Source organism: Podarcis liolepis (genome assembly GCF_965112155.1).
Source record: "Podarcis liolepis genome assembly, chromosome: 7".
Taxonomy (NCBI): domain Eukaryota; kingdom Metazoa; phylum Chordata; class Lepidosauria; order Squamata; family Lacertidae; genus Podarcis; species Podarcis liolepis.
Window position 1 is genome coordinate 74,720,633 of NC_139561.1, and position 27,166 is coordinate 74,747,798.

The following is a 27,166-nucleotide window of genomic DNA, read 5'->3' on the forward strand; positions in this document are numbered from 1 at the left end:
CTGGGTTCCTCTACAAAATAAGCAGAAAGGGACATTTCAGTCCCGGCATTCCCATTACAGAACCGTCTTTGCAGGGAGATTCGCCTGGCGTCTTCCTTATGATGCGAGGCAAAGACCTTCCTCCTCACCAACCCATTTGAGAGTAACTTGCATCAGGGGTGGTGGAGAAGTTCCAGCCCATAAGCTGCAGTTGACCCAATGCAGGTCTCAAAGCTACAAGGTTGTTTCACCTCCAGCCACTCTCACTTGCCCCACACCTGACCTCATAGGTGATGTCAGGTTTGAGGCAAGCAGAGGCACGACTAGAAAACAGCTTTGCAAACCCTGTGCTTTGCCAAGCGTAGGATTGATTGGCAAAGCCCTCATGCTGCAGTTCCCAAACATCGGACAGGCTGCTGGGTGCTTGGGAGTTGCTGCACAAGCAGCTCTGACAGGTGGGTGGGACAACCCACCTGTCAAAATTGGCCCACTGAGGTGGAGAACCCTGCATAGCTGAAAATGTTCTCCAATGCCGACTTACCCAGTCTGAGCCTCTCAATTATTAAATCTGTGTTTTAAGCTTGGGGCTGCAATGAGTTGACTGTGTTGTGTCTGTGTCGCTTTTGGTTTTATGTCTTACTGGTATGTATTTATTTAAAGCAAAAACTTTAAGGATATAAGGTGGCATGCGCACGCCGCAAGTGATTTCTGCAACGAAGTAAATGGAACCCCATCGTCCAGGCAAAGTGTTATCTGTTCCATGCTTGCTTTTCCACACATCTGTATCTCCTTTCATCACAAGAATGACTCGTTTCAACCAGAGCTGGTGAAATCCAATCTTTTTTTATTATTTATTTATGAACAAACTCTATTCTATTATTGTGATGGTGGGCAGCTGGTCCCTGGGACCAGCCCCGGGGTCTGAGGAGAGGGGAGGGCACAGTCTTCCCCGAAGAGCCAAAATGGCCTGAGTGGGTGGCGATGGATGTAGGAAATGGAAACGTGAGGAGGGGGAAAGGCATGAAGGCATCGTGGGAGGAACTGATATGTGCTGGGGGCAAAGATCGGGAAGCGAATTCGACAAGACGCCAGGAAGGGCAGAACAGTAACAAAGTTTGGGGACACACAGCGAAAGGAGCAACGTCTGGATCCAGGCTCCCTGCACCAATCGAATTTCTGCTCTGAGGCATCTTCCTTTTGCAAGATCCCTTGAGCAAAAGCTTCCGTCAGGGGGACACCCTTGAGGGAAATCCTGTCAAGACAATAAAATGGCATGATCCAGCCAGGGCAGGCCTCTGTATTGTCACAGTTCATATATCCAGATATATATCAGATATTCACCCCTCAAAGGTATTCCTAGATTAGTGTCCCCATCTTAAGGTCCTCTCTAAGGGTCAGGCCTTGTGTGGCGGCCATCTTGAATACCTTTCTCCACTCCAGTTCCTTGCCAGATGTGGCTGCCCTGGGAGCAGAGAGATCAAGGCAGAGGCCTAACAACATGACATGAAAGGAGGGGGAATGTCGGGGAGCCAGGCAATTGCAAACCGCAGGGGCCTCCTCTCCTCAGACCCATAGAAAGTGCTGGTAGCGAAGTAACGGGGGGAGGGGGCGAGGGGGAAGCGCAATAAATGTGCAAAAAACCAGAAAGCGCAAGTGCAATTGCTCTTAAAGAAAAGAGGCCTCGGGCGGCGCAACAGGGGGGCCACAGCAGCAAAGGGGCCCCAAGCTTTGTGTGTGTTTGCGAGCAGCCATACCGCTTTCTCCTCATGCATCGCGGCAGAGGCGACCCTTTGCTCGACAGAAGGCGAAAAGGATGTGTCCTTGGAAAAAAAACAGCAAGGTGCCTGCCAGAACGAGCCACCCCCTCCCCCTTTCTCCCTTCAGAAACACACGTCGTCTGTCCCTGGGTAGCCGGGCCAGATACAGAGCTCTCTTTTTTATTATTATTAAAAAATAGCATGCTTGGTTAAAGGCGGAGGTGGGGGAGGGAGGTCGTGCAGCGGGGTGGGGGAGCGGCTGCTTGGCTCCAGCTCAAATCTTCTCAGGGGCTGCTGATGCCTCTGCTGAGTCACTTTCCCTCTCCGCCATCGTCCTCCTCGTCCCTGGAACAGCGTTAACAAACACAGGAACGTTAGATAACTGCCACCGCATAATGAGAACCTGAGCTCAGGCTTACCGCCTCCCTCCCTCTCTCTTTTCTTTTCTCTCAGGCTCCAAAGCGGCTCAGGTCCAGCGCTGAAGGTTGGCACAATTGGGTTCCTGCCATGCCTCATCTGAGGTGGGAAGTGGGCACAACTGCCAACCCTAGAGACCCCTGCCCCCTTGGCTGCCTCTCCTCCTTGCTGTCGGGGCCTGTTCGCCCAAGCAAGAGAGCTGTGAGGAGAAGGTACGGCGGCTTTTTTTCCACTCGCCTCAGCCTCACCCTCTTGGCCAGGGGTCGCCAAGCTTTCCAGGCGCATGGGCACGCAAACTGGGGAAATTTCAGTGGGCTTTACGCAGCCGGCCACACACCGCAGCCTGTCCTGTTGGCTGCAGTGCTTCTTCCAAGCCTGATTTCTGTGGGGTGGGGAGCATGGGTGCAGGAGAGAGCGGACTCTGCGGGCACCGAGGAAGGCCCATAAGGGCCCACAGGTGCCCTGCTCTAGGTGCCCCTGCGGACTGAGCCCAATGGAAAAAGGGCAAATGAATCCTAGAATCAGCACTGGGTTTCCGGGCCCTTTAACAGTAGGGTGATGGAGGAAGGCTCAACAAGGGCCAGTTTTCCCAAAGTTGTGCCACAGTCCAGGGGAAAGCTGCACACACACCCCCCCCCCCGGATTCTTCCCTTGCCACACAGCTGTTAAAGGCATGCGAGTGCCCCTCTGTAGTCGAAGTTGGCAGCCCTGCCCAGAGACAGAACTTTTCTCCCTCTGTACGTCACACCGTCTCCCCCTGCTATTTAATCTAAAACGGGGAAGCGGTAATAGAATGCTAATTAACCTTTTCCTTCAGAAGCCTGCCAAAATCACTCTCAATATTAGAAGCCGTTAGAGGGGGAATATTGAGTGCAATCGCCATCCACTAGAGGTGGGGTTTTTTTGTTTGGTAGGCCCCATGGCAACAAAGCTTAATTGCTCGTAACCGCATTTGCCTACATTTGTCCCTTGCTAACCTCTTGCCTCTTCCCATATTTCCCTGCCCGCCTCTCCTTCCCTTCTAGATTTCAGCAGTCATTTCCTGGGGAAAGGGGCATCTTTTGCTGATGTCACTCTTGGAAAACAGGGGGATGAAGCCGTGATGTTCGCAATACATTACCTGCCAGCCAGGAAGTCCTGTGCCCGCCAACAGCCCTACGTGGGCTATTCAGCTACCTGCACCCCTGTACAGTTTTCCTTACTTTCCGACGTGATGGCCAAGTACTCAGAGCTGTCAGGACACAAGAGAGAAGCGGGAATATGTGTGAGGTGGGTTTTTGCCCCGATTCCCCACCCTCCATAACCAGGGCTGGCACCGGCACACGGCAGCTGCAAAAGACCTAGTGTGGCCCCTTGCTGGTGCCTATCTACGGCCCTTCTGCAAAATAACTGTGGTTTTTTTCTGGTGCTGCAGCAAACACCAATTGGGTGGGTCTGGGAGCTGCCTGCCATTTTAATTTCCCAGAATGCCCTGAAGCGATGTTACGCCAAGGGCATTGTGGGGAAACAACATAATCCGCCCCCAGGCCCCACAGGTGCTCATCAGGGCATGGCTGCTGCCTATTGTTGTTGTCAGGTTAGCCTGCCAAGGCAGCCTCAGGCCTAGGTGGGGGTACATTTTGACAAGCCCCCTCCTCAACAAACCTGGAGCTGGCCTTGTTCCAGGTTCCGCTTAGTGGCTTACAAGCCAGGTTGGGTCTGCAAAAGCTCTCTAACCAGCCCCTCAAGTACACGTGAAGGCCTCTTCACACATTGAGTTTATTATGGGGGAACCATCAAATATTTTTTAAGTGTTTGGCAATAGCATGCCTCAAGTGCAGTTTGAGGACAACAGTTGAAGGTGACAACACTTCTAAATACCAGTGGCTGGAAACTACAGGAGTGCTCTTGTGGGCTTCTCACAAAGGGCATCTGGTTGGTCATTGTGAGAACAAGATGCTGGCCTAGATGGGCCATTGGCCAGATCCAGCAGGCCTCTTGTTATGTTCTTACGAGTGCAGTCAACAGATGACTCAAGGGCTTGCTTATTCTGCAAGGAGAGCTTTGAGGCAGGCAATGAATAGCTCCTGCTTTCAGCTGAGCCTGCAACTTCCTGCCAGGCTAACAAGCAGGATTATAACAGCAAAAAGAAAGGGTGAACCTGGCTTTGCCACCAGTTAAGGCATAAAACCACTGCAAGACGCACAGAAGTCTTCCACTGGAAGGGCCTTTGGCCTGCTTCCCAACTCCCTCTGATCCAGTAAGACACACAGTCCAGTCCAGATGTTTTCACTTCCTATGTCCTTCCCCTGCATCACCCTGTGTTCGCCACCTCCAGCAGGGCCAGGGCCAACATCTGGCATCCTCAGGCAGCTGCTGGGGCCTTGGCAACACCAGAGAGTCCACTGTTGTTGGCAGCCCTGGGCTTCCTATACCAGTCCGGGAGCCACCTACCACTTTAAATTACCCATATTGCCCCTGACGTAAAGCTGCCCTGAGGCACTGTAGGAAATTCAAACAGCAATGACCCTGTAGCGATGCACTGCAACCATGTCATTGCCCTGGAGGGGGTTCTGCCCTATGTAGGAGCTGGCCCAGCAGAGGGCACTTTGGCCAAGGTGGGTCAAAGCTGGAGATAGCACTCGTCTCCTGTTGCTCTTTCTTTTGGCTTCTCAACACATGTGTGCGCGCACACGCACAACTCCCCTCCTATCGCCACCCACGCTTCTTACGCATTCTCTTGAGCAGCTGCCTCTGTCGCCGCGGCGATCTTCTTGTAGCAGTAGACCATCTCAGCCACCAGCCAGATGGTCAGGACGACGATGAGAACGTACATCATGATCTCGGAAACGATGGATGCCATTTCCCGGTTTTCTGTGAAAGGAAGGACAGAGATAAGGATGTGCAAAACAAAACAGGCACACACCCCCCCCAATGCATGTTTCTAGCTGCATTTGCTCACCAGCTCCAGATTTTGAGTCATGTTTGTCCTGCCATGCAAATTGGTCCTCCCTTTAGCTTGGGTGTGGAGAACCTCTTACCATTCTAACAATCTTAACAAGCGAAAGCTCCCTGCATCCATGGTTGTTAAAACTCCCCCCCCCCCTTCAATTCCTATTACAGCAACACACCAGAACCAAAAGAGCTTCCAGATATAAACATGTGCCCTTAATTTTCATCCCCATCCAGTACAATAGGCTGCCGCCGATTAATCAGCTACAGCTCAAAAGTCAGTTTATCTGTTGCTTGGAGAGATTAAAGCTGGTAGCTCTATGCAAATGACTGAAATTTGCAGACTTCCCGGAGGCGTCTGGTTAGCCAGTGTGGAAAACAAAAGCTGGAGATGAGATGGACCTTTGGTTCACCAGTGCTTTTCTTCTGTTTTAAAGCAGGCACAGGGAAATGAATCTAGCCAGCACACACATGAAGGCCAAATCTCGCAGGTGGGTGGAGCTGACCACCTGCCAATCACCTGAAATTACTGTGATACCAGGTGACCCATTTTTGAAATAAAAATTCATTGGGCAAAAAAACAAACCCCCACACACATTACATGGGACTTCCTTAGCTTATTTTCAGCACTGGGGAAACCCTGAGTGCAGTGTTTTCCCAACCCTGACTATCAGCTGATTGTCAGGGCTAGGGAAGCCTCATCCCCAGCAGTTCCCAAGCGCTGACAATCAGTTGCTAGTTAGCACTTGGGAAGTGCTTTGCAGGCACAATGGATCGGCTGGGACCGCAAAGCCCCTTTTGTCCACACCCTGCCTTTACCTTCCTCACACCTGGCATCATATACAACATCAGGTGTAGGGAAGGTGGGTGTGGCTTGGCCAAAACGGCCTGGTGGGTCTAACAAGGCCTCTGGGCTGAAGGAAGCTTCCCCCATCCCTGTCTTAAGCTCACCACTGTTTCACAGCCTGCCCATAGTCTCCCACCACCCCAGCTTCTCTTTCCGCTTCTCCTTAGCTCCAAGCTTATACTTACGTTTCTCTACCACCGTAACATGGATGGTCTTGTTGACCATGATGTTGTGTGTGAACTCCGCTGCGAAAAAGAGTGTGCGGTTGACGGTGCAGACGTATTCACCCATATGGTCAAAGGTCACATTAAGAATGAAGATGGAGAGATCCTGCAAGTCCCGGATGTTCTTGGTCCCGTTCCAATGAACCAGGCCCTCAAAGCGAGGATCCATCACGTTGAGCCTCTCATCTGGGTCATAGCGAAGGATCTGGAGGACAGGTGAGGTTCAGTCCACACACAGAGAAGCCTGGTTGGCAGAGGTGGCCCTACTATAAGGCAAGACGTACTCAACTCCAATCTTGAACTCACTAGGTGGACCTACGCAAACCATTCCCACTCACAGCCTCAGACTCCCAACCCCAATCTGGAAGGGAATAATACAGGCTTGCATATAGGGTTGTTGGCTCCGAGCCCGCTTTCAGGGATGATGGCGGGTTCACTAGGACAGATTGGGACTGGTAGGGTGGAAGACAGGGAGCCCAACAGTAGGTGGCGCCAGAGCTCATAACAGACAGAGCCAACTCATTCTAGTTTTGTCCCCATCCTCCTCCTGCGAAATTCTGCAAGGGCAACACTAATGCTAAGGAGGAGAAAGCTGATAGCCCTTGGGCTGGTTGTAAGAAGGCAAGCAAGTGCAGGCTGGGTGAGGACAAACTGAGTTTGGTGGGGCAGTGCCCCATCAGTCCATCTTCTGCCCTACCAGTCCCAATGTGCCACAGCCTCCCCTACCCCTGTTCCCTGTCTATCGACCACAGTGGCTGGGGCTGATGGGATTTGGAGTCCAATATCTGGAGGGCCATAGGCTGCCCACCCCTGTTGCAACTAAGTGAAGTATATGAAACACTTTGAATGCTGGAAAGCACAATGCAAATGTTGTCCTTTTTTATTATGATGGTGACCACCCTGTAAAAGCCATCTAAGGTCCACCAGCACGATTTTTATGGGCTTTGTTTACACCATCCTGCCTCTATCCTGCTCCCCAAAGTCCTTTGCCTGCATCTCTGTCTTCTTCTTTCTCTCTGAGACCTCCTATACATGCAGGTGCTCCTAAAATGGTTAATCATTGATGTAGTTAATAAAAATAGCCTGGGGAAGAGCTCTCAGGAACACCAAGTACCTTGAAACTCACAAATCAACAAAGCCATTTCAAAGGAACAAAAGACACCCAATTAACATTGGTCTCTTGGAGAATGGGAGATCCAGCACATCAGACTATCTGCATTTAATTGCAGTTGGTGTATAAAGAGTGTGCATACTCCATGGGTGTCCATGTATAGTTTCCAGCATTTAGTCAACTTATTTGTAGATTAAAACAGTGCCTGCCACACTGGGATCAGTAGAGGAGCGCATATATATATAAATTTTATTTTATTCAATAGAATTGGAATGCTAGAACAAAAAAAACTCCTCTAACTAGTTTTCAACAACTTAAAATACTTATTAAAATATTGATAGGAACAAACATTTAAGAACAAACTATATAAAAGATGTAAAATATAAATACAATGAGGGATTTTTTTTTTTAAAAAACATACTTTTAATTAAAATAAAATGCTGAAGTTATATGCCTGGGTCGGCTTGCTGAAACAAAAGAGTTTTTAGCAGGTGACGAAAAGAATACAATTTCTGCCTAATATCAATGGGCTCCAAAGAATGGGTGCTGTCCCACTAAGGGATCGATTTCCTACAAAAGCAGAACAAACATTACTTGGCACTTGCAAAAGTACCATATATAGTCCCTCCATGGTTGCGGGGAGCCCAGCCCCATGGAAAAATACGTTGAGGGGGTGGAAACAAAACTGCCTCAGCCCCAAGGAGTCAGTGCCTATGTACCAGTCTATGCAGTTTATCCCAGTGTCTGCTGGCTCATGGGGTGCAAAGAGCAACTGGCTCCACCTCCTAAGCCGCCATTTTGAAAGGGGCTCCACGCTTCCAGCCACTATTTTGCACTTGCCTTTGATTGATGGGCTTTGCAGTTCCAAGTTGGGATGAGGCAGATCCCACAAGCTTATTTATTCTAGACCTGTGTATTTATGGAGAAGGTGCTTACAACATTTCCTGGTCTAGGGAGTGAACAGGGCATTATGCTACCCATCCCACCACCCCCTCCACACAACCGCTCACCCTTACATCGCCACGGCACACACCTTGACATATTCTTCCTCCCCCTTCTGCTTAAAGAACCACTCGGTGAAGGCCTCCGCCTCCGTCTCGCTGCGCTTCTTGCAGGAGATGCACAAGATCTGGAAGCTGTTGCCGGCCACGGCCTCGGTGTACGAGTCCACCTCCACACAGCCACCCTGGCACAATGTCACTGGAAGGGGAGGCGGGAGAGAAATCACATCAGAAAGGCAACGAAAGCTTCTCACGTGTCTCCAGCTTTGGAACGATTGCTTTGTATCCTCTCACCAAGGGTGGTCATCTTTGCCTCCCTTCCTGGCAGCAGAATTCTTCCAGTGGTTAAAAGGATTCTAAGGTCTCAAATATAGAATAAATGTTGATAATTGCAAGCGTACGTAAGTATATAAACCACATGACTACAATAGTATAGGAGAGCAATCCAAAAGCCATCTTGGCTCCCCTAAAGACCCCAAATATTTCCTCTGCCTCCTTAATCCCTCTTGCCTGAGACCACGCAGGCAGGTCACAATGAGGAGAAGTTCCTGAAGGGATTCCTCTCCTATATCTATGAACCGCCTTTGTATTAATTGTCATCGTTTGCCCAGATGCTCTACATTGAGGAATGTCTGACGGACATTCTGATTATCAAATGCTAATGTTTTGTGTAAACTGTGTCTGGAACTATGCAAAACTTGCCAAATCCTCAGGAATATCATACCTTGGCCTGCCTGAGCCACAGGAACCTCATCTTATGTGTGATGTGATTTCTGACTGTTTGTAGAGGGGATGTCCTTCTTCACCATGCCAAAATGAAAACCCTTAAAATCGATGTTTCTTCTTGGTTCTGAGTCTCTCTTTGCTCCTTGCTAGGTGGGGAGGGAACTCTGTTGCAACAGAGAAATAAAGATCTGCCTTGCTTTCACTGCATCCTGCCTCCATCCATTCATCTCTGACCAATCATGGACTTAGGGGACTCAGTCCCTTGGGAAGTTGGGCAGCAAAAGACGACCATCCCTATTTTTCTGTATCACAGACACTGCTAGCTTTCAGTTTTGGGGACCCACACTGAGCACAGAAACAAAGCCTCATAATTTTAATATTTTGTCACCTGCTGAAGACGTTTCTGTTTCACCAAGCATGTTCAGAGGAAGTATACCTCTGGCTTTTTAGGTATATGTACACAACATACATTTACATACCAATGAAAACAAGGGACGTCCCCTTCCATAATGATAGTTTTACTATTTATACTCCACACATCTTTCTGGCTTGCCCCAGCCGCTCTGGGCAGCTTCCAACATATATAAAAACATAAGAAAACGTTAAACAAACTTCCCTATACAGGATTGCCTTCAGACAGCTCGGGGGTCGGATAACTCCATTCCCTCCAACATTCCTTCAATGAAAATAGGGACATCCTAAGAAAAAGTGGGACATTCTGGGATCAAATCAGAAATCGGGACGGCTTCTCTAAATCAGGGACGTCCTTGGAAAATAGGGACACTTGGAGGGTTTATGCTTGAAGCACATGAATATCGCCACTAAGGAATTCTGGGAACTGACGTTAACAAGCTACTATTCCCAGGATTCTTTGGGGGTGATTGCTGGGGATTGTAGCTTGGTGAGAGATAAATAAAGAGTCCCTGGGGTTCTTTTGAGGAGAACAATGCGCTTTCAAAATACAGGCGGTGACCATTTTAGCGATATGTGCACAACTTCACACGCACACTGAACCCGGATGTGACCCGAAAACATCACAAGAACATCACAAAAATGGGCGGAACAGAGACAGAGTGGGAGCAGAACAGTTTCTGCAGGCTTTTTCAGCGCCGTTTCTAATATATGCAGTTTCACTTAAACACGTGGTGCCTTAGAACATAACCTCCACGTCACATGGAAGTTGCCTGTACAGTGTTACCTCTGGTTAAGAACTTAATTTGTTCCAGAGGTCCGTTCTTAACCTGAGGTAACACTTTAGCTAATGGGGCCTCCCGCTGTTGCCGCACCGTCACCGTGCGATTTCTGTTCTCATCCTGAGGTAAAGTTCTTAACCTGAGGTACTATTTCCGGGTTAGCGGAGTTTGTAACCTGAAGCGTTTATAACCCGAAGCATTTGTAACCTGAGGTACCACTGTATTTAAAATGCATGGTGTGTATGCAGCCAGAGTTAAATTAAATGCTTGAATAAATAAATACATTTTGCATTTATAAACATCTGCATTTTCATATGTAAATGTGATCCAAAAACCCCTTTTTGTGGCATATAAGCAGCCACCTTAGCCTTGAGTACTATACATTTGGGGTTGGGGGGAAGAATATAGGGTGACCTGGTAAAAAACAAGACAGGGCTCCTACAGCTTTAATACTTGTACTGCTTCGATGCCTGATCCTGTACCACTACGGAAGCCCTGTCCTTGATTGGAAAGAGATGTCTAAAGGAATGCCACCTGTTGCTCAGCCTCAGGTAGCAAAAGACCCCAGGTGCCTAGATACAAAAAAAGAAAAACCCCAAAAAGGGCTGTAGCTCATTGGCAGAGCATTTGACTTGCATGCAAAAGGTCCCAATTTCAATCCCTGGCATCTGTAGGTACAGCTGGAAAAGAATCCTCTTGAGTTCCGCTGTCAGTCAGTGCAGACAACACTAGATGGACCAGTAGTCTGACTCAACATAAGGCAGCTTCCTAGGTTCCTGTTCCTGCACCTTTGATAGCACAGCAGGAGAGGGGATTTCAGCAAGTGTAAAATTGCAATATGCTGTCCTTTGCCCCTTTGTTGGCTCACGCAACCCTGGAGAAGGCCTCGGTTTTTCCCCTCTCGTCCTTCCGCAAGGTGTCTGCTAATTCCAATAAATACAAATGTAAGTCGATGGTGCGAGTTCTGACTAATGCAGCCGCAACAGACACTGCCAGCTCCCATCAGCTTCTTGTGCCTGCCATGATGACCCTTGGAGCTCAGCCTATGGTTGGCGGGAGGAGAGGGTCACGGGTCTACAGGAATCTTCCCAGAATGCCTTGAGAGGGGTGGAAAGATGCCCAGTGGGGCAGGAGAAGCTGGAAAAGGGACAAGTTAAGGAGCATGGAGGAGGGGCCAGGGCCAGCTGCGGACGTCTTTCCTCTGAAGAACTTCCTCTAAGGAGCTAGAGAGCAAAGCCTCACAACAGCTGGGTTCAAGCTCAATGTTCTAACCACTAGGATTGCTGACCTCTGCACCAGCTCATGGTATGTGGCCCTTTAGCGGTACTCTGATCTGGAGCAATCACTGGAGCACCTCAAATACAACTGAAGGTCAAACCAGACATGATTTCAAGGACATGATTCATATGCTTGTGACCAGGGCCCTGTCTCATTTATTTACAAAAATTACTTCCTTCCTTTTGTTAGACTCCACTAACGAAATCACCATCAAAGTGGCAAAATTCTGTGCATCAGCAGCCACTGCTGGGAACCAGATGATTAAAGCCCTCTACCAACCACATAAGCACTCAAAAACTAGTTCTAGTTCAATTGTGAACAAAGCATACACAATGCTTTTTGTTATGTTGTTAATCCCAAAAAGGCTTTTGCCTGGAAACTGTAAAATTGCATGTGTTTAGATGTATTCTAGTGGCTGATCTGAAATCGTAAGAATATTGATTGATAATCAAGTCCCACAGATTTGAATGGGATGACAATTTTTTCTCCCTCAGCCTTGCCCCACTTCCCTGCTGAAAACCCCATTTCCAGAAGCTGTCATTTGGTTCAAAACATTACAAGTGGGGCAATGGACAAGCTCGGGAAGCGATTTTCAGCAGGAAAACAATGCAGGAGGAAAGGATTAACAGCCTCTGTCAACTCTCATTGACACTCTGACCCTGCAGAATCCTGTTGACTCAATTTTAATTTATGAATACTTGCTTTTGTCATATGCGAATTATTGTCCAAGTGCATACAAAGGGCATTAATTGTATCCTTCTGTTTTGTATTCTGTTATCTCTTATTTCATTAATTAAAAAAACATTATTTCAACACACACACACACACACACCACAACCCTGCACGGCATGGTCCCAATCCACATCACCCTCCACCCCTGCCCCAACTTTCTGGGTTCTTTCTATAAACAAAGGGATGTCAGAACTCATAAACACAACGGGTTGAGGGTGGGGAGAAGTTTTGCAAATTAAAACTGGGGCAAATAGCAGCTGGGGGCACAATTTTAATTGGCGGGGAAGGCTTTTTATAAATAGATGTTGCTAGATGCAAACATACAACTCTACGACCTGATTAAAGTTCATGCCTGAGCCAATATGGTCCAGGGCAGGGATGCAGGGCCTCAGGCCCGGATGATGCCCTCCAGGCTTCCCCAAAGTTCAGGGTTGAAACTGGAGGCAAGAGTTCCGTCAACCAGATAGCTCAGTTGGTTAGAGCATGGTGTTGATAATGCGATGGTAGCAGGTTCAATTCCCTATATTGGATAGCTGCATATTCCTGTATTTCAGGGGGTTGGACTAGATGATCCTCAGGGTCCCTTCCAATTCTACAGTTTGATGATGATGATGATGATGATGATGATGATTTATTAAATATATCGCGCCCACCTGGCTGGGTTTCCCCAGCCACTCTAGGCAGCTCCCAACAGAACATTAAAAACACGATAAAACTTCAAACATTAAAAACTTTCCTAAACAGGGCTGCCTTCAGATGTCTTCTAAAAGTCAGATAATAGTTTATTTCCTTAACATCTGACGGGAGGGATTTCCACAGGGCAGGCGCCGCTACCGAGAAGACCCTCTGCCTGGTTCCCTGTGGCTTCACTTCTCTCAGTGAGGGAACTGCCAGAAGGCCCTTGCAGCTGGACCTCAGTGTCTGGGCTGAACGATGAGGGTGGAGACACTCCTTCAGGTATACTGGACCGTGACCATTTTGGGATTTAAAGGTCAACACTTTGAATTGTGCTCGGAAACGTCCTGGGAGCCAATGAAGGTCTTTCAGGACCAGTGTTATGTGGTCTCCCAGCCGCTCCCAGTCACCAGTCTAGCTGCCACGTTCTGGATTAGTTGCAGTTTCCGAGTCACCTGCAAAGATTCAATCCAGATCCTACTTTGCCATGGGAGTCACTGAGAGTGGTCTTGGGCATCTCTCTGGCCCTCAGTTCCCCTTCTGTAAAAGGAGAATAACTCACCAGATCCACAGGCAAACCACTGGAACAGAGGACACTGCCGGCTATTCTGCGGAGATCAGCTGCATCAGCAGGAAGAACACAGGTGCCATCTGTTAAGACTGAGCTCCTGCTGAGGCACCGGCGCTGCATATGTTACAGCGCATTGACTCCCTGAATCCAGAAAAGTCCGAGGCAAAACTGAGCGAAGGCCCAAATCCTAAACATACTTATTACAGGAGGAAGGCCCACTAAATCCATTTGGATTTACTTCTGAGTAAGTATAAGATTTTGCCATACAGTGGTGCCTCGCAAGACGAAAATAATCCGTTCCGCGAGTCTCTTCGTCTAGCGGTTTTTTCGTCTTGCGAAGCAACCCTATTAGCGGTTTAGCGGATTAGCGGCTATTAAAGGCTTAGCGGCTTAGCGGCTAAAAGGCTATTAGCGGCTTAGCGGCTTAGCAAAGGGGGGGAGCGGGGAAAAATCGGAACACTCGCAAGACGTTTTCTTCTTGCGAAGCAAGCCCATAGGGAAATTCGTCTTGCGAAGCAGCTCAAAAACGGAAAACCCTTTCGTCTATTGGTTTTTCCGTCTTGCGAGGCATTCGTCTTGCGGGGCACCACTGTACGTGATAACGACAATGACAATGCTACAGCAAGATTGGAAAACCTGTGGCCAGATGTTGCTGAGTGAGGACCTGGAAGACCAGGGTTCAAATCGCCACCCAGCCATGAAGATCACTGGGTGGCCTTGGGCCAGTCCCTGCCTCTCAGCCCAACCTGCCTCACAAGGTTGTTGTGAGAATAAACGTCCGATACAAATATCTCACATCCCTTCCGCTATCCCTACTTCCACCCCAGGAGATTCACTTGGCACCTGCAGGTGCCACAGTTCAGGTGTGTTTGTTTGACATTTCCCAAGTCGTATCATGGTCTCATTGCACTGCTGTTCAGGGGCGGAGGAAGGGGGGTGCAGGGGGTGCGGTCCACCCTGGGTGTCATCACTCAGGGGGGTGACAAAATGCTGGGTGGCACTCACTGTGGGGCCTGCAGTGCACCCGAGCCACACGTCTCTCCTGGGAGAGATACAGTGGCTTGGGCGCGCGCAGACTCCACGCTGCCCAAACAGTCTAACTGCTGCCTTTCCCCCCTCCCCAGCTGTAGAGCGGCTGAGTGGGAGGAGGCAGGCAGACTCCAGAGGCCCCACGATGCGCCCACCCTCGCCCCAGCCCTATGGGCAGCTCGCCCTGTCCCTAGGCACACTGCCCCAGGCGCCCGAGTGGCTTCCTCCACCGCTGCTGCTGTTCAACTACCGTGTCCCTCATTCCCATATTAGTGGGGCAGGAAAGCTGCCCCCACTAAGTCTCCTGATGTATATTTTGCTCTACGAGGCTTAGTTTGGTCAGAATCGGGGATACACTTCCAGAGTTAACACTACATACATTACTTCTGCTAAATGAGCCACCACAAGCTGCTAGAGGGCTGTGAAAATTTGTGTCCTGGGCTTCTTAGACTCTTCTACCCATGTATTATCAGAAACCAAAGGGGCACATTGGTTGCCAGGTATGATTTTTTTCACCAGCTATCCTACCCCACTATACAAATATATAGCTGTCCGACAGTTTTTACCTCCATTTTTTAAAAAAATAAATAAATCTCTCTCTCTTTTTTTATATTTACTTTTCAGGTTTATACATTTCACTGATTTTACGATCATTTTGATATTTCAAAACTTGACTTCCTTCCCCCTCTTTCTGCGGTTCCTTAAATTTATTTCTAATGTATTCTGCATATCCTAATTAACTTAATTGGCTCATTTATTCATCTTCTTTAAATATATACTCTTACGAAACTGCAGGTTATTACAATAATCCTGCCGTTGTTTTTATCTGTTTACAATTTATCTGTAAATATTCAATAAACCATTTCCTTTCTTTTATTTTTTTAAAAAAGTTTGTTATCTTGATTTATTCTTCTGGTAAGTTTCACCATTTCTGCGTATTCCAGGAGTTTTTGTATCCATTCTTCCTGTGCTGGGACACCTGTGCAGGGGCAAAGGAAGGAGAACCACCACCCGGTGCAGGATGTCAGGCGCGGGGCAAACTGCCCGGTGCACATGCATGCGTGCCGCTACATACAGCGCATGCGCCGCTACGTACCACGCATGTGAGCGTGCCGTACGGACGGTGGCAGATGGTGCAGCTGCAAGTGGAGGATCTTCCGCATGCGGCGGCAGCTCACACCCAGGGTGGCAGGGCAAGTCCCTCGTGGGCTGTCTTCTTGTCACCCCCTCAGAGATGGCACCTGGGGCAGACCGCCCCCTGCCCCCTTCCTCCGCCACTGCACCTGTGAGCTTGGGCCCCAGAACTGACCAGTAAGATCACCTTACCCCACAAGGAATCCTGCCTGTTTCTTGGGAGTAGGAATGAAAGCGTCAGAGTGGGAAGCCTGCAGAGATCAGTTACTGGGACTGCATCGTCATTAAGTGTGACTGAGCGCCCGTGGGCGAGTAATTGAGTAGGTGTGACAACACTGTCAGCAAAGGGAGGAAGCATGCGCGCATGTTTATGGCTGCAAAGCGTGTCAGTACACCAGTGGGCAGGAGCCAGCGTCCTCCAGCAGGTCATTTTCTTTCTCCCTGCTTTTCATGCATCAGCAATGACACCCTGCTGGCTTGAAGGACAGAGCTTGCAGAGGGAGCTTTGCTGACTTCAGCACACAATCAGCAGCATCTGAAGCACCAGCGGTTCTTTTGCAAAAGTCTTAGCTGCTGACCAATTCTCAGCACTATCCTGCTGGAGAACCAGCAGGACATGACGTTCAGCCTCTGCAACCTCATGCCGGAAACCCCCAGGGCTTTAAAAACAAGCTTGCAAACAGCTGCTCGCCTAGGGTTGAGTCAAAATCTGGCTCAAGGTGACCAGGTAGGGGAAATTATGGAAGTTACTTTTTCTTGAGGGTTTGGCCCCAGGTTTTCCTAGAGGGGGCAAGGGCTGAACAAGATGCCTTGATTCCCTCACATATACATGTGCAAAGTCTCCTTCCACATGGCTGCTAGCATGCTTGGAAAGGGCAGGTACAAGAAGAGTGGGAAGGGACCTCAGGGCTCCAGAAACACAGGCAGTTCTTTCATACCATCTAGCTCAGCAGCACTAACAGGCAATGAAGAGGATTGTGGGATAAAGGAGAAATGCGATTCTGTTTGCGTTTAACAAGAAACTGCCTTACCTACACTTTTCAAACCAATATGCAAACCAAACCGCAGCGCTTCTTCAAAGTTTGCACTTCTCTGAGTTTTGCAATGCAATGCTTGAACCAAACACCACGTACCAAAAAATGCATATAAAAGATATAACTTTACAGTCATTCAATGGGTCTACTCTGAGTAGGACTTAGCTTATTACAAGCCATATGTTAGTGAAAATAACATACCAAAATGCACTATTTCCAGGGGGAACCGACTGCAAAAAATGTGTAAATGTGCATGCTTTAGTTAGATCCCTGCATTGCAGGGGGGTAAGACTAGATGTCCCTTGGGATCCCTTCCAATTCTACAATTGTATTATTTTATGTAAACTGTAACATGTTTATCAGGAGAAATTGACATAGAAGTGTTGATGAATTTTCATGAGGATTTTTCCCCCATCACAAATTGCTGTGGAAATGTGGAGAACTGAAGAATTTAAGTCTGGAAAATTGGGGGGCGGCACCCCTTCTCCAACTCATCTCCTTCAGCCTGAATTAGGGAACAAATATATATTTTAAGAAGGAGAAAAGGGGTGAGATTGGGAGCACTTTATGCCAGCTTAGTCTGTCTGGGTTGTGTTAGTATGCGTGGATATAAATATTATTTTAATAAACAGCTCCAGGTTTTTGGGCCAGCGGAAATCAGTGCACATGCCCAATCCCAAAGGAGAAAACGCCGCCCGGGAAAATGTTCAAAGTGCTTTTCCTCTTGCCGTTGCAGAACCAGAGCCAACATCTGAGGCTAAGAGAATGGGCTCCCAGGACAAAGGTGGATGCTTCCCGATAGCACCTCTCATCCATCCCTCTAATAGCAAACACAGAAAGTAAGTGCCAACAGGACTGTAGCCAAAACGTGGCCACTGAGAAACAAGAGGGAGATATCAGCATGCCTGGGGAACTGCAAAGGGGAGCTGTGTTGGTTTTTTTTGGGGGGGTGAATTTATTGGATCAGGGAAAAACAAACCCAAATGGGGACTGGAGAGGCTCAACGGCTGCAGAACACTGAGTATCTGGTTGAAGGAGAATGGTCATGCAGTGGAAGAGAGGAATGAAACGGGAGTATCCTGAAAGAAGTTGCCGGGTTGGCTGGAACACTGAGCAGCTAAAAGGCACGCTGCAACATGGTGTTGCAGGTCCCACTCGTTTCATGCGCTTCTGACACCAAAGATGCTTGCTGCGAGAAAGCCTGGGAGATCACTGTGGCCCAAGAGGTGAGAAGATGGAAGCAGAGGCCGATGGCCAAGGTTTCTGCAGGCCTTAGCAAACGCCTGATTTCTCTCCACGCTGATGCAGACCCTGGGAATGCATGGGTCTTGCAAGGACCTTGCTGACGGGTGTCAAGCAGGCTTGGGGAATGTCAGGAGGCGGGTGGACTGTATCTTCCTGAGCACTGCCATTTGGCCACAGCCCCACAATCAACTCTGCAGCACTCGAGCAAGAGCCGTGAAAATTTAATGATTAGAAATGGGCCGACCATTAGTTTTAAGTAGCGTCCAGAAACGCAAACAATCCCCAGATGTACAGCTCCTTCTATCAGCATAAGGTAAGAGCATACCTTTAATACTGTTTGCAAATTATGACATCACTACTCCCCCACCTTTAAAAACATACAGTTTCCTCCTAAATTTCTTGCTCCCCTTTGCTGTCTTCTAAAGACTGGGAGAATTTTCAATTTCTGTTTCTTTCAGTGTCTTGTCCTTTCAAGTCTTAAGTTCAGTTCTGCATACAGTGGTACCTCAGGTTACATACGCTTCAGGTTACAGACTCCGCTAACCCAGAAATAGTGCTTCAGGTTAAGAACTTTGCTTCAGGATGAGAACAGAAATCGTGCTCCGGCGGCGCGGCAGCAGGGAGGAAGCCCCATTAGCTAAAGTGGTGCTTCAGGTTAAGAACAGTTTCAGATTAAGTACGGACCTCCGGAACGAATTAAGTACTTAACCCGAGGTACCACTGTATTCCCATATCAGTTTCCAATTAAAAACAAATAAATGCAGAAACATTGCTACCCTCAGTTAAAATGTGTGGGGGACTTCAGGCGCTGGGGCTGAATACAACCTTGCAGGCCTCACTGAATGTGGCCCCCTTGGGACTCTCTTCAGGCCACACCCCCTCTCCAAGCCACGCCCACACCTCATTAAATGCTCTGGCCTGGCCAGAAAGTGTCCTTCACCTTTGTGTTAATGCTTCTTGTTGGCCTAGATGGAGCATGGAGAGGTGGATGTACAGAAATCTTTGACCTTGGGGTGGCTGGAAGGAAGCTTTACTGTCCTAAAGAGTCAAATCTATTGTTCCATCTATTTTGGCCTCTGGCTCCACCCACCACTGACATGCACACACACACAGAACAGAAGGTAATGTGGTCTTTGGGTGGGAAAAGTTTATCCGCCCGAGTTAAAAGGAACAGCTATCAACTGAAGCGAAAAATCTCTGCCTGAAGCCCTTGATGGACAAACTGATTTAATAACTTGGGGGAGGCTAGCAAATTAATACCCAGTGCAGTCTGGCCATCAGCTTAGACTGGGTTCCCGTTTTAGCACCACATTTTTTCTTGGCCCTGGTTGTAAATTAATGGGGTGACCTGGAATGCTATCAAAGCGCTCTCTCTGTGCTGTTGGTTAGCAACCAGAGGCCCTGGTATGAAATCTGGCCAAATGCATAAGACCACTTGGCCCATCTGTTGCCAAACCATGGCCAAAAGGGCAGAGAGTGTAGCATCTGCAGCAGAACAGAAATTTGCAAACGAAGGAATGGGGCGCTTTGGGAGAACTGGGGCATCTTCTTGACCCTCCGCCCCGGACTCAGTTCTAGCCCTCCAGAAAATCTGGTTGCTGACGAGGGTTGGTTGTACACCCTTCGCACCCCAATGAAAGCATCCTGCCTAACAGCAGAGGTGAGTCCAGGAGGGCCACACCTGAAACAAATAGGTAGCTACATATTTAAAAAGGTGTCATTTGTATGTCATTTGCAAAAAAAAAAAAAAGGTCAGCGCAGCTGAACCACAGCAAGCAAGCATACATGGGGGCTTCCCTTTTGTAAATAGCCTTTCTTTGGGGTTACAGATCCCAAAATGTGATAATGGCCCCCAATTCTGATGGTTTCGAAAGGGGATTAGACCATTTCACAGGTCGTCAACAGTAGCTAATCTTGATGGCTATTTCCAGGACCAGAGTCCTGCCTGTGGGCTTTTTGTAGGGCCAGCCGGCCAATGAGGTGGAATGAGGCAGCCTCCCACGGGCCGGCATCCTGCCCCCCCCCCACCCTACCCACCTGGGCATGTGAATTTTGGGGCTGAAAGAGTTCTCCCTTACTTGTTCAAGTTAGAAATATGGAAAAAATTGTTTGAGGAATTTAGAAGTAGTGGTGCGCAAGGAACAAACGGTTTGCGAGATTGGCTCTAGAACCCTAAATTCCTGTCAGCTCAGATGACATGAGTAAAACTTGCGACACATTGCGCAGTCGACGCTACCACATCGGCGGCCACAGATGTCAAAGATGTTCCACTTTCCATTTCACGGTTTTAACGTCATTCTACCCATGCGCCTTAATTCAGCAATGGAACGCTTGTGAAATACAGCTGGTTCACAAATTCAGGATTTAAAACAGATCCGTCTGTATGCCTTTTGTATAACCCACTGCTATGGAGACTTTGTAAAAGTCCCCTATTTTGGATTGATGAAGATATACACAGGAAGATGACAGATCAAAGATCAGGGGCCCAGGTGAGAGCTGGGAGGGTCTACTTGTCTGTATATGGAGAAAGGGATTTGATAAAATTCCAATAGAGGACTTTTGGTATTCATTCTTTTTATTTTTCTCCTTCTGCCTCTCTGTTTCTTTCCCTTTCTCTCTCTCTTTTTATTTAGGTTATTCTTTATTCCTTTTCTTTAGATTAGTTTGGCTTTTATTGTATGCAGTGTAGAAAACCTTCAATAAAAATATTTACAGAGAGAGAGAGAGACTGACTTTAGCATGTATTGCTAAATTATTGCTGATTTCTGAAAAAGCACTTCAGTGTTAGGAATCTCACTTCTCATGATCACGTTCTGAGATCCCGAGAAAAGCCCATATAATAAATAAATACAGGTAGACACAGATGGGAGGAGGGCCATGACATCACCCACCCACCCATTCCACTAGAGAGATGTACTGTTGACATAACAAAATACAGCACACAAGCCTTGCCAAAGTGTAGGAAGGATGCGAGGGGGGGGGTGGAGACCGGGAATAGATTCATCCAGTACTTTCCAGAATGTGGAAAATAGGCATGGGTTTTCTTCCATCTGCAAAGCATCCAGAGCTTTTGATTAAGACAGGCTTGCAAATAGCAACCAGCCCCTGGGGTGAGTATATTTTTTAAAAAAAACACTCCCAGGCTACCAGGCATAGGACAGTTTTTTGAAAATTGGAAACAAATAATTATCTTATTTCAGCTATACATAAATATGTGTGGGAAGGCAACCAAGAAACTTTCTTTCCAGGGGCAGGAGGGATCCGTCCCTTTGCTGTGTGGTATAGTACAGTGGTACCTCGGGTTATATACGCTTCAGGTTACAGACTCCGCTAACCCAGAAATAGTACCTCGGGTTAAGAACTTTGCTTCAGGATGATAACAGAAATCGTGCAGCGGTGGTGCGGCAGCAGAAGGCCCCATTAGCTAAAGTGGTGCTTCAGGTTAAGAACAGTTTCAGGTTAAGAACGGACCTCCAGAATGAATTAAGTTCTTAACACGAGGTACCACTGTACTGGCTTGTTGAATCTACTTTGTTTTTTTACTATAACCCCAAGATCCACGAACAGAAGTTAGGTGCAAAATATATACAGTTTAGAATTAAAGAACAGGGTTGGGTGCCTCTTGAGCACATCCTGAGCCTGGGATTTTGTCGTCATCACCAGAACTGAACTGAGTTCATAATCGTTTCACATAGCAATCCACTCTTAGTGAGCTTTCTTCATCTCAGTGGCCTAATTTAGGAGGGGAAAGTTCTTTTGCAGTTGCAATTGTTGAACGACTAGGAGTAAGGAAAAAAGGGGGGAAACCCACCCTTGCTGATCTACTGCAAATCATCCTGAGAGCTAGCAGATCCCAATCTACTTTCTGCCCACCTCTGGTGTAGCAGACTAGGAATCGGGAGACCCAAATTTAAAACCAGCGTTCAGCCATAAAATCAATATTCGTAATCTTGGGGGTCCGTCACTGGCTCTCAGCCTAACCTGCCCCACAGGGCTGTTGTGAAAACAACATTGAGAGGGAGAGGAAAGCATGAATGTCGACCTAGGTCTTCGGAATATTACAATGAGATGGATAATTAAACTGGTGCCAAAGGTTTTGGAATACCTTCCTGAGTTCTGTCTGTCCAGCCCTAAATTTCTACATGGGTTTTATTTCAGTGGGCAAATGGTTCTTTATACCAAGGAGTTGTTACAGCCTTATGCTATGTCATGTTGCTCATTTGCTTTAATCAGCTGTTTTAATATTTCTGGTTGTGGCTGCAATCCCATGCACGCTTACCCATTTTATACAGTGGGACTTATTCCTGGGTAAATACATAGGATCGTTCTGTGTATTTAATGCAGCTGCTGCTTCTTTCTTTACGTTTTACTCCCCTGGGTGATCCGGCAAGTGAAAAAAGCAGAGGCACAAATGACTGGAAATAAATAAATTGCTAAGTAGTGGATTGATCTGCATGTCTGCTTTGAAATTCCCGCCCCCACCCTCTATTCTTCCTGGATCCAGGGGACTGTGTAGTACGAGAGCAAATATTGCTCTATGGAGTCCAATTATTTTCACTATCCTGGATCAGCGAGGAAACCAATGCACACAGAGACATTGGCTCGGGGTCGCTGTTACTGTGCTCAGCAAGGTAGAAGCACCTAAAGGCATCACACACACACACACACACACACCTGTGTACTTCGTGAAGTCGGGGCATCCCACTGAGTCAGAACAGAGAACCCTAAAGCAAGGGTTGGGAATCTCCATAGATAAGAGAGGCAAGATTTTGCTGGACTAGTTGCCACCCACGACATCTGGAGGAAGGCTATAAGTCTCCGCAGAAGCTGTCAAAGATGGTGGGAGAGTTTTCATAGAATCGGAGAGTTGGAAGGGACCACTGCCAGCGGTTCTCAACCTGTGGGTCCCCAGATGTTGTTGGACTACAACTCCCATCGTCCCTGAGCTCTGGCCTTGCTAGCTAGGAGTGATGGGAGTTGTAGTTCAACAACATCTGGGGACCCACAGGTTGAGAAAGGCTAGCCCAATGCCCTGCAATGCAGGAATCTTTTGCACAGTGTGGGGCTCAAACCCACAACCTTGAAATTAAGAGCCCCATGCTCTACCACTGAGCTATTCCAAGCACCTTTCTCCTTTTCCTCTGCCTCCTCCAAAGCCATACTAAATCTATGGGGATGAACCAGAAGATCCTGCCACAGGAAAGCATAGATATGGAAGGGAGTGGGTGGAGACCGGGCAGCACAGTCAGGTTAGGACTTGAGGGCAGCAGTCCAGGGCCCCAGACTCTGAAGAATGAGGGTCCCCCAAGCAGCAGGGCTTGGGGTGCCATGTTTTGAAGTCGAGTCAAACACATCGCCATCTAAAGTGTTTGGGAGTGGGGAGGATAGTTCAGGGTCTAAAATTACCTGATTGCACCACTGGGAAGATTTCTAAAAGCAAGAAGGTATTACGCTACCTATAAACCCATCAGAAAAGGCTGCTGACATAGGAACAGAGACAGATGGAAGGGGACCCAAGAGGAGGCTGGCAGGAGGCAGGAATAGGCAAGGTAGGTTTCTAGAAACATTTGAACTGGGCAATTTCCCCATGGAAATTAAGGGTAGTTTGCCACCGGGATTTTTCTGATGCCCTAGCGCATTGCCTTATTTATCATTTTTATTTTGCTTGTATTTGAGAAAGAAAGCTAGAAACTTTGAAAATGCCATGCTTGTCTAATTTTATATTAGCAGTTGGCATCACTCATGAATGCAAAAGAAGAAAAATATGTGGCAAACTAAAGCACCAAAATTTTTTTTTGGGGGGAGGTCACCCCACTTCATTTACAATGAGTGTGATCCTTCCTTAGTTTCTTTTTACCCTGTCCATTTCCCCCCTCTCTGATAGAAGTTTAGCCAGAGAAACACTTATTTTGTTTGCAGCAACCCCTGCCCCCCAAAAACCCTCTATCCTTTCAATTGCACCTGCTTTATTTTTTCACACAATTCCCTGTTTCTCTTCTGCACACAAATGCACAGCCTGATCCTTAATTTGTAGATTCGGGAGTAAATCCCACCGGCTTTAGCCAGACTCACTGGGACCCCTTTTGGAGAACATCTTAGCACACAAAAATTGGGGCTCCTTCCTTGGGCTATTGTTCACTTAAAAGTCCATTACCTTTGCAGCCACTGTGACTATTCACTCCCACCCCCAAATTGCTATTACATTTGCAATCTGCTCCTGGTTCCTCTGAGATTATCCCTGCTGGGTTGACTGTATGGGGAGGTGCTACTTTGGGGCCCTTTTGGGAACAGACAAAGAAATCCTGACATGGATTTTAGAAGCCATGGAATGGACTCTGTGGGACCTATAAAAAAAGTGCAGAAAAGGATTGAGTGGCAGTGGTGTGGCCTCTGTTCTGCCCTGCACAACATACACAAAATCCTGGGCCCTAAGACTGGGCTCAATATGCAAACCCTAATAGAGGGAGAGAAGAACTGGAGCTGGATTTCAAGCTCCCCAGGATGGACTGTTTGCACTCTCTCCTTAAGGGAAGTTCTGAAAGTGAACCCCTTTATAGGGCCAGTGAAAGCTCAGGGAAGACTCAGCACTGGGTTCGTGGATCTCAAGAGATTCGGATTCTATCTGAATCATGCCCCAGAAAAACAACAACAGAAGCCCTTAGCTTTACTGAGGAGGGGGCAGGGATGTGCGTCTTTTGCACTGGGTTCAAGTCCCACGACACAAAATCTAGAAAGTGGGTTTTCTTGGGATCAAACCGCGTGCCTGCGCAGGCCCTAAATGAGCAAAGAGAAGTCCTGGTCCTTCCTTGGTCTTCCTCACCACCACCACAACGACCCAGCTAGTTTTGCACCCCCTGCACGTCTAAACTGGGTTTCCGCAGCACCCCCACCGAGGTCCCACTCCGTACCCTTAGATCCGGATTCACCCCGTTGTCTCTCTCTCCCTCCCTTCGCCCCACCACCCCGTTTCTCCAACTCACCCAGGGCCAAGCACAGCAGGAGCGAGATGGGGCGCGGGGTAGCCATCCCGGGGGGTTCGGATCCAGGGTGCGCGCCCTTCTGGGCCTAGGGGGGACAGACACAGCGCCGGGCTCCCCCCGCCCTTCCCAGCAACCTCCTGCGGTCAACAGACAGACGATCCTGGGGGAGAGTCTTCCAGGGAGGGTATTTATAGCCCGGGGCTGAGCTCAGCGCCCGCAGGAGAAAACCCAAGAGCGCCTTGGAATGCCGGAGCCGGATGCAGCTGACTCGGCCTCGGCCACTTGATCCCGCTCGGCCCCGAAGAGGGCGGCGGCGGCAGGGGGCGCTGCGCCGCTAGCTGCCCCGACGGCTGCCCCTTGCGCCGCGGCGCTGCGACGGGACGAAGCCGGGGACCGAGAGCTCGAGGAGATGCAGAAGAGGCGGCCGGCGGGAGGATCCATAAAAGTTGGGATGGGCCCGGAGAGCGCGCGGGGGTCCTTTCTCCTCCTCACCAAGCCAGGGCGAGCCGAGCCGGGGTGGCTTGTCCTGCCGCAGATCCCGCGTCCGGAGCTTTGAATTTCCTGCCAATTTTCTTTCCAAAAAAATATTTGTTTGCTTGTTTCCCGGTCCCAGGAACCGTGTCCTCCTCACTCCGAGGTGCGCCGACCGGGCTCCAGGCGCTCACGGCCTTGCTCCGGGTCCGCTGGCGACAAGGCTCCGCGAGTCACCTTACGTCTTTAAATCCGGAGTGCCTTCCGAATGGGCATCCTGTCTCTTTTTCTCTGCGAAAACACGGGCATGCACATACACACACCCCGATCTAACGATTGGCAAAGCGTCTTCGGCGCGCGCAAGGAGGAGCTACCCGCCCCCACGAGCAGGTGCGGGACGCAGCAGGGCCAGATCCATGGCCGGTGCGCGGCGCCTCGGAAGCCCCTTCGCGGGCTGTACTTGGGACGGGGAGAGGTCAGATCTTTTTAACCGCTTCCTGTCGCCGGTAGGGCTGGATCGAAGCGAAGAGGAATCGATTTTGGAGACAAGACTCTGCCTGCTGCAGAGGGATGGGAAGGATCAGGGTGTGGGGTGAGACGCTGCCCGGATGACCCTCCCTCCTTCCTTCCTTCCTTCTCTCTCTCTCCTTCCCGCCTTCCTTCCTTCCTTCAACTGGGGGCTGCGACGCGGCGATTTGCCCGCTCTCGCCTTGCCTAGCCTTCCCCGGCGGCGCGCACCGCTGCGGCAAAGCCGGCGCTGGCGGCAGAAGGCTTGGGCTTGCTGGCGCTGCTGCTGCTGCTCTTGCTGCTGCTGTCGGAGAGGGCGGCTGGGAATGAATCAAAGCGTGCGCCAGTCGGAGGGGGAGGGCGCAGCGAAAGTTGATGCATTGCAGCAGCAGCAGCCCAAGCAACAGCGGGAGCCGAGCAGGGAGCCGCCACGCGGGGCAAGCCGAGGGTAGGCAGGCAAGGGGAGGGCGAGCTGGCTGGACGTGAGCGCCCACCTGCCCACCCGTCCGCCTCCGCCTCCTCTGCCGTGTGGTGGGGAATAATCAACGAGGGGGGCGGGTGTGCAAGGAAGATCAGGACGGAAGAGGGATGCGTCACTCTCTGCAGTGGCTGCGGGAGCGGAGGAGCCCGGCAGCAGCTCGTCCCAAGTCGTGTCCCCCGCCCCGCCAGCGCGAGTCACGCCCACGGTGGGTCCTCGACCCCCGCGCGCCTCTCTGCCAAACGACAGGCGCACCTCGAGATTCTAGTTACAAGAAGAGAAGGGACTGTCCCGAAAGTCTTGACAATGCCCCTGACCGGGCCCTGAAGGACACTTTGCACCGGGTCAGAAGCACTCTCGGCGTTGGTGTGTCACGTGAGTCGAAGCCTTGCAATAGGTCCCTGAGGATGAAACTCCTTGGCCTCTTCATTGGTTATTGGGTTTACAGTATTTTTACCCGCTCTTCATAAAATTCTAGCACAAACTACAATATAGTTATAACATTATTATTTTTTAAAAATCAATTAAAACTATGTTTGCTGCCTCCCATCCTAGTAAGAAAAGAGGTGCCACGTTCTATCCTGTCTGTGGCTACTGGGTAATAAAAGGCACTCTGCAGATACTCAGAGGCAGCCTCAGTTTTTATCAGCAGACCTGTTGCTCTTTGGCACTGAAAACAGATTCCTGGACTAAGCGCCAGAAAGTGATGGTTGACTTAAGCCCTTCTGCCTGATCCCAGAGAGAAAAACCCCTTTGTCTCTCCCCACCCCTCCTCCTAAATTGGGTAGACAATAGCAGATGAAATCCCTTAATCCACACACAGTGCAGGCTATATATGTTGGAGAG

General features: G+C 49.0%; 1 protein-coding gene across 1 annotated transcript; it reads right to left on the minus strand.

Moving 5' to 3' along the window:
* Window positions 1-806: 806 nt before the first annotated feature.
* SCN1B (sodium voltage-gated channel beta subunit 1) lies at window positions 807-26,360 on the minus strand. The gene is made up of 6 exons (XM_083512390.1): window positions 24,865-26,360; window positions 8,300-8,466; window positions 6,117-6,360; window positions 4,865-5,006; window positions 3,274-3,384; window positions 807-2,081 (listed from the first exon to the last, which is right to left on the minus strand). The coding sequence occupies exons 1-5, from the start codon at window positions 24,908-24,910 to the stop codon at window positions 3,318-3,320; spliced, it is 666 nt and encodes a 221-aa protein (XP_083368516.1). The 5' UTR covers window positions 24,911-26,360; the 3' UTR covers window positions 807-2,081; window positions 3,274-3,317.
* Between the last annotated feature and the right edge of the window lie 806 nt (window positions 26,361-27,166).

Excerpts from the sequence above, each read along its gene's own strand:
- SCN1B (XM_083512390.1), bottom strand. The coding sequence starts at position 24,910 with ATGGCTACCCCGCGCCCCATCTCGCTCCTGCTGTGCTTGGCCCTGG. Across the intron at positions 8,467-24,864 it reads CCTGCTGTGCTTGGCCCTGG|TGACATTGTGCCAGGGTGGC; the intron begins GTGAGTTGGAGA and ends CTCCCCTTCCAG. Across the intron at positions 6,361-8,299 it reads GGGAGGAAGAATATGTCAAG|ATCCTTCGCTATGACCCAGA; the intron begins GTGTGTGCCGTG and ends CCTGTCCTCCAG.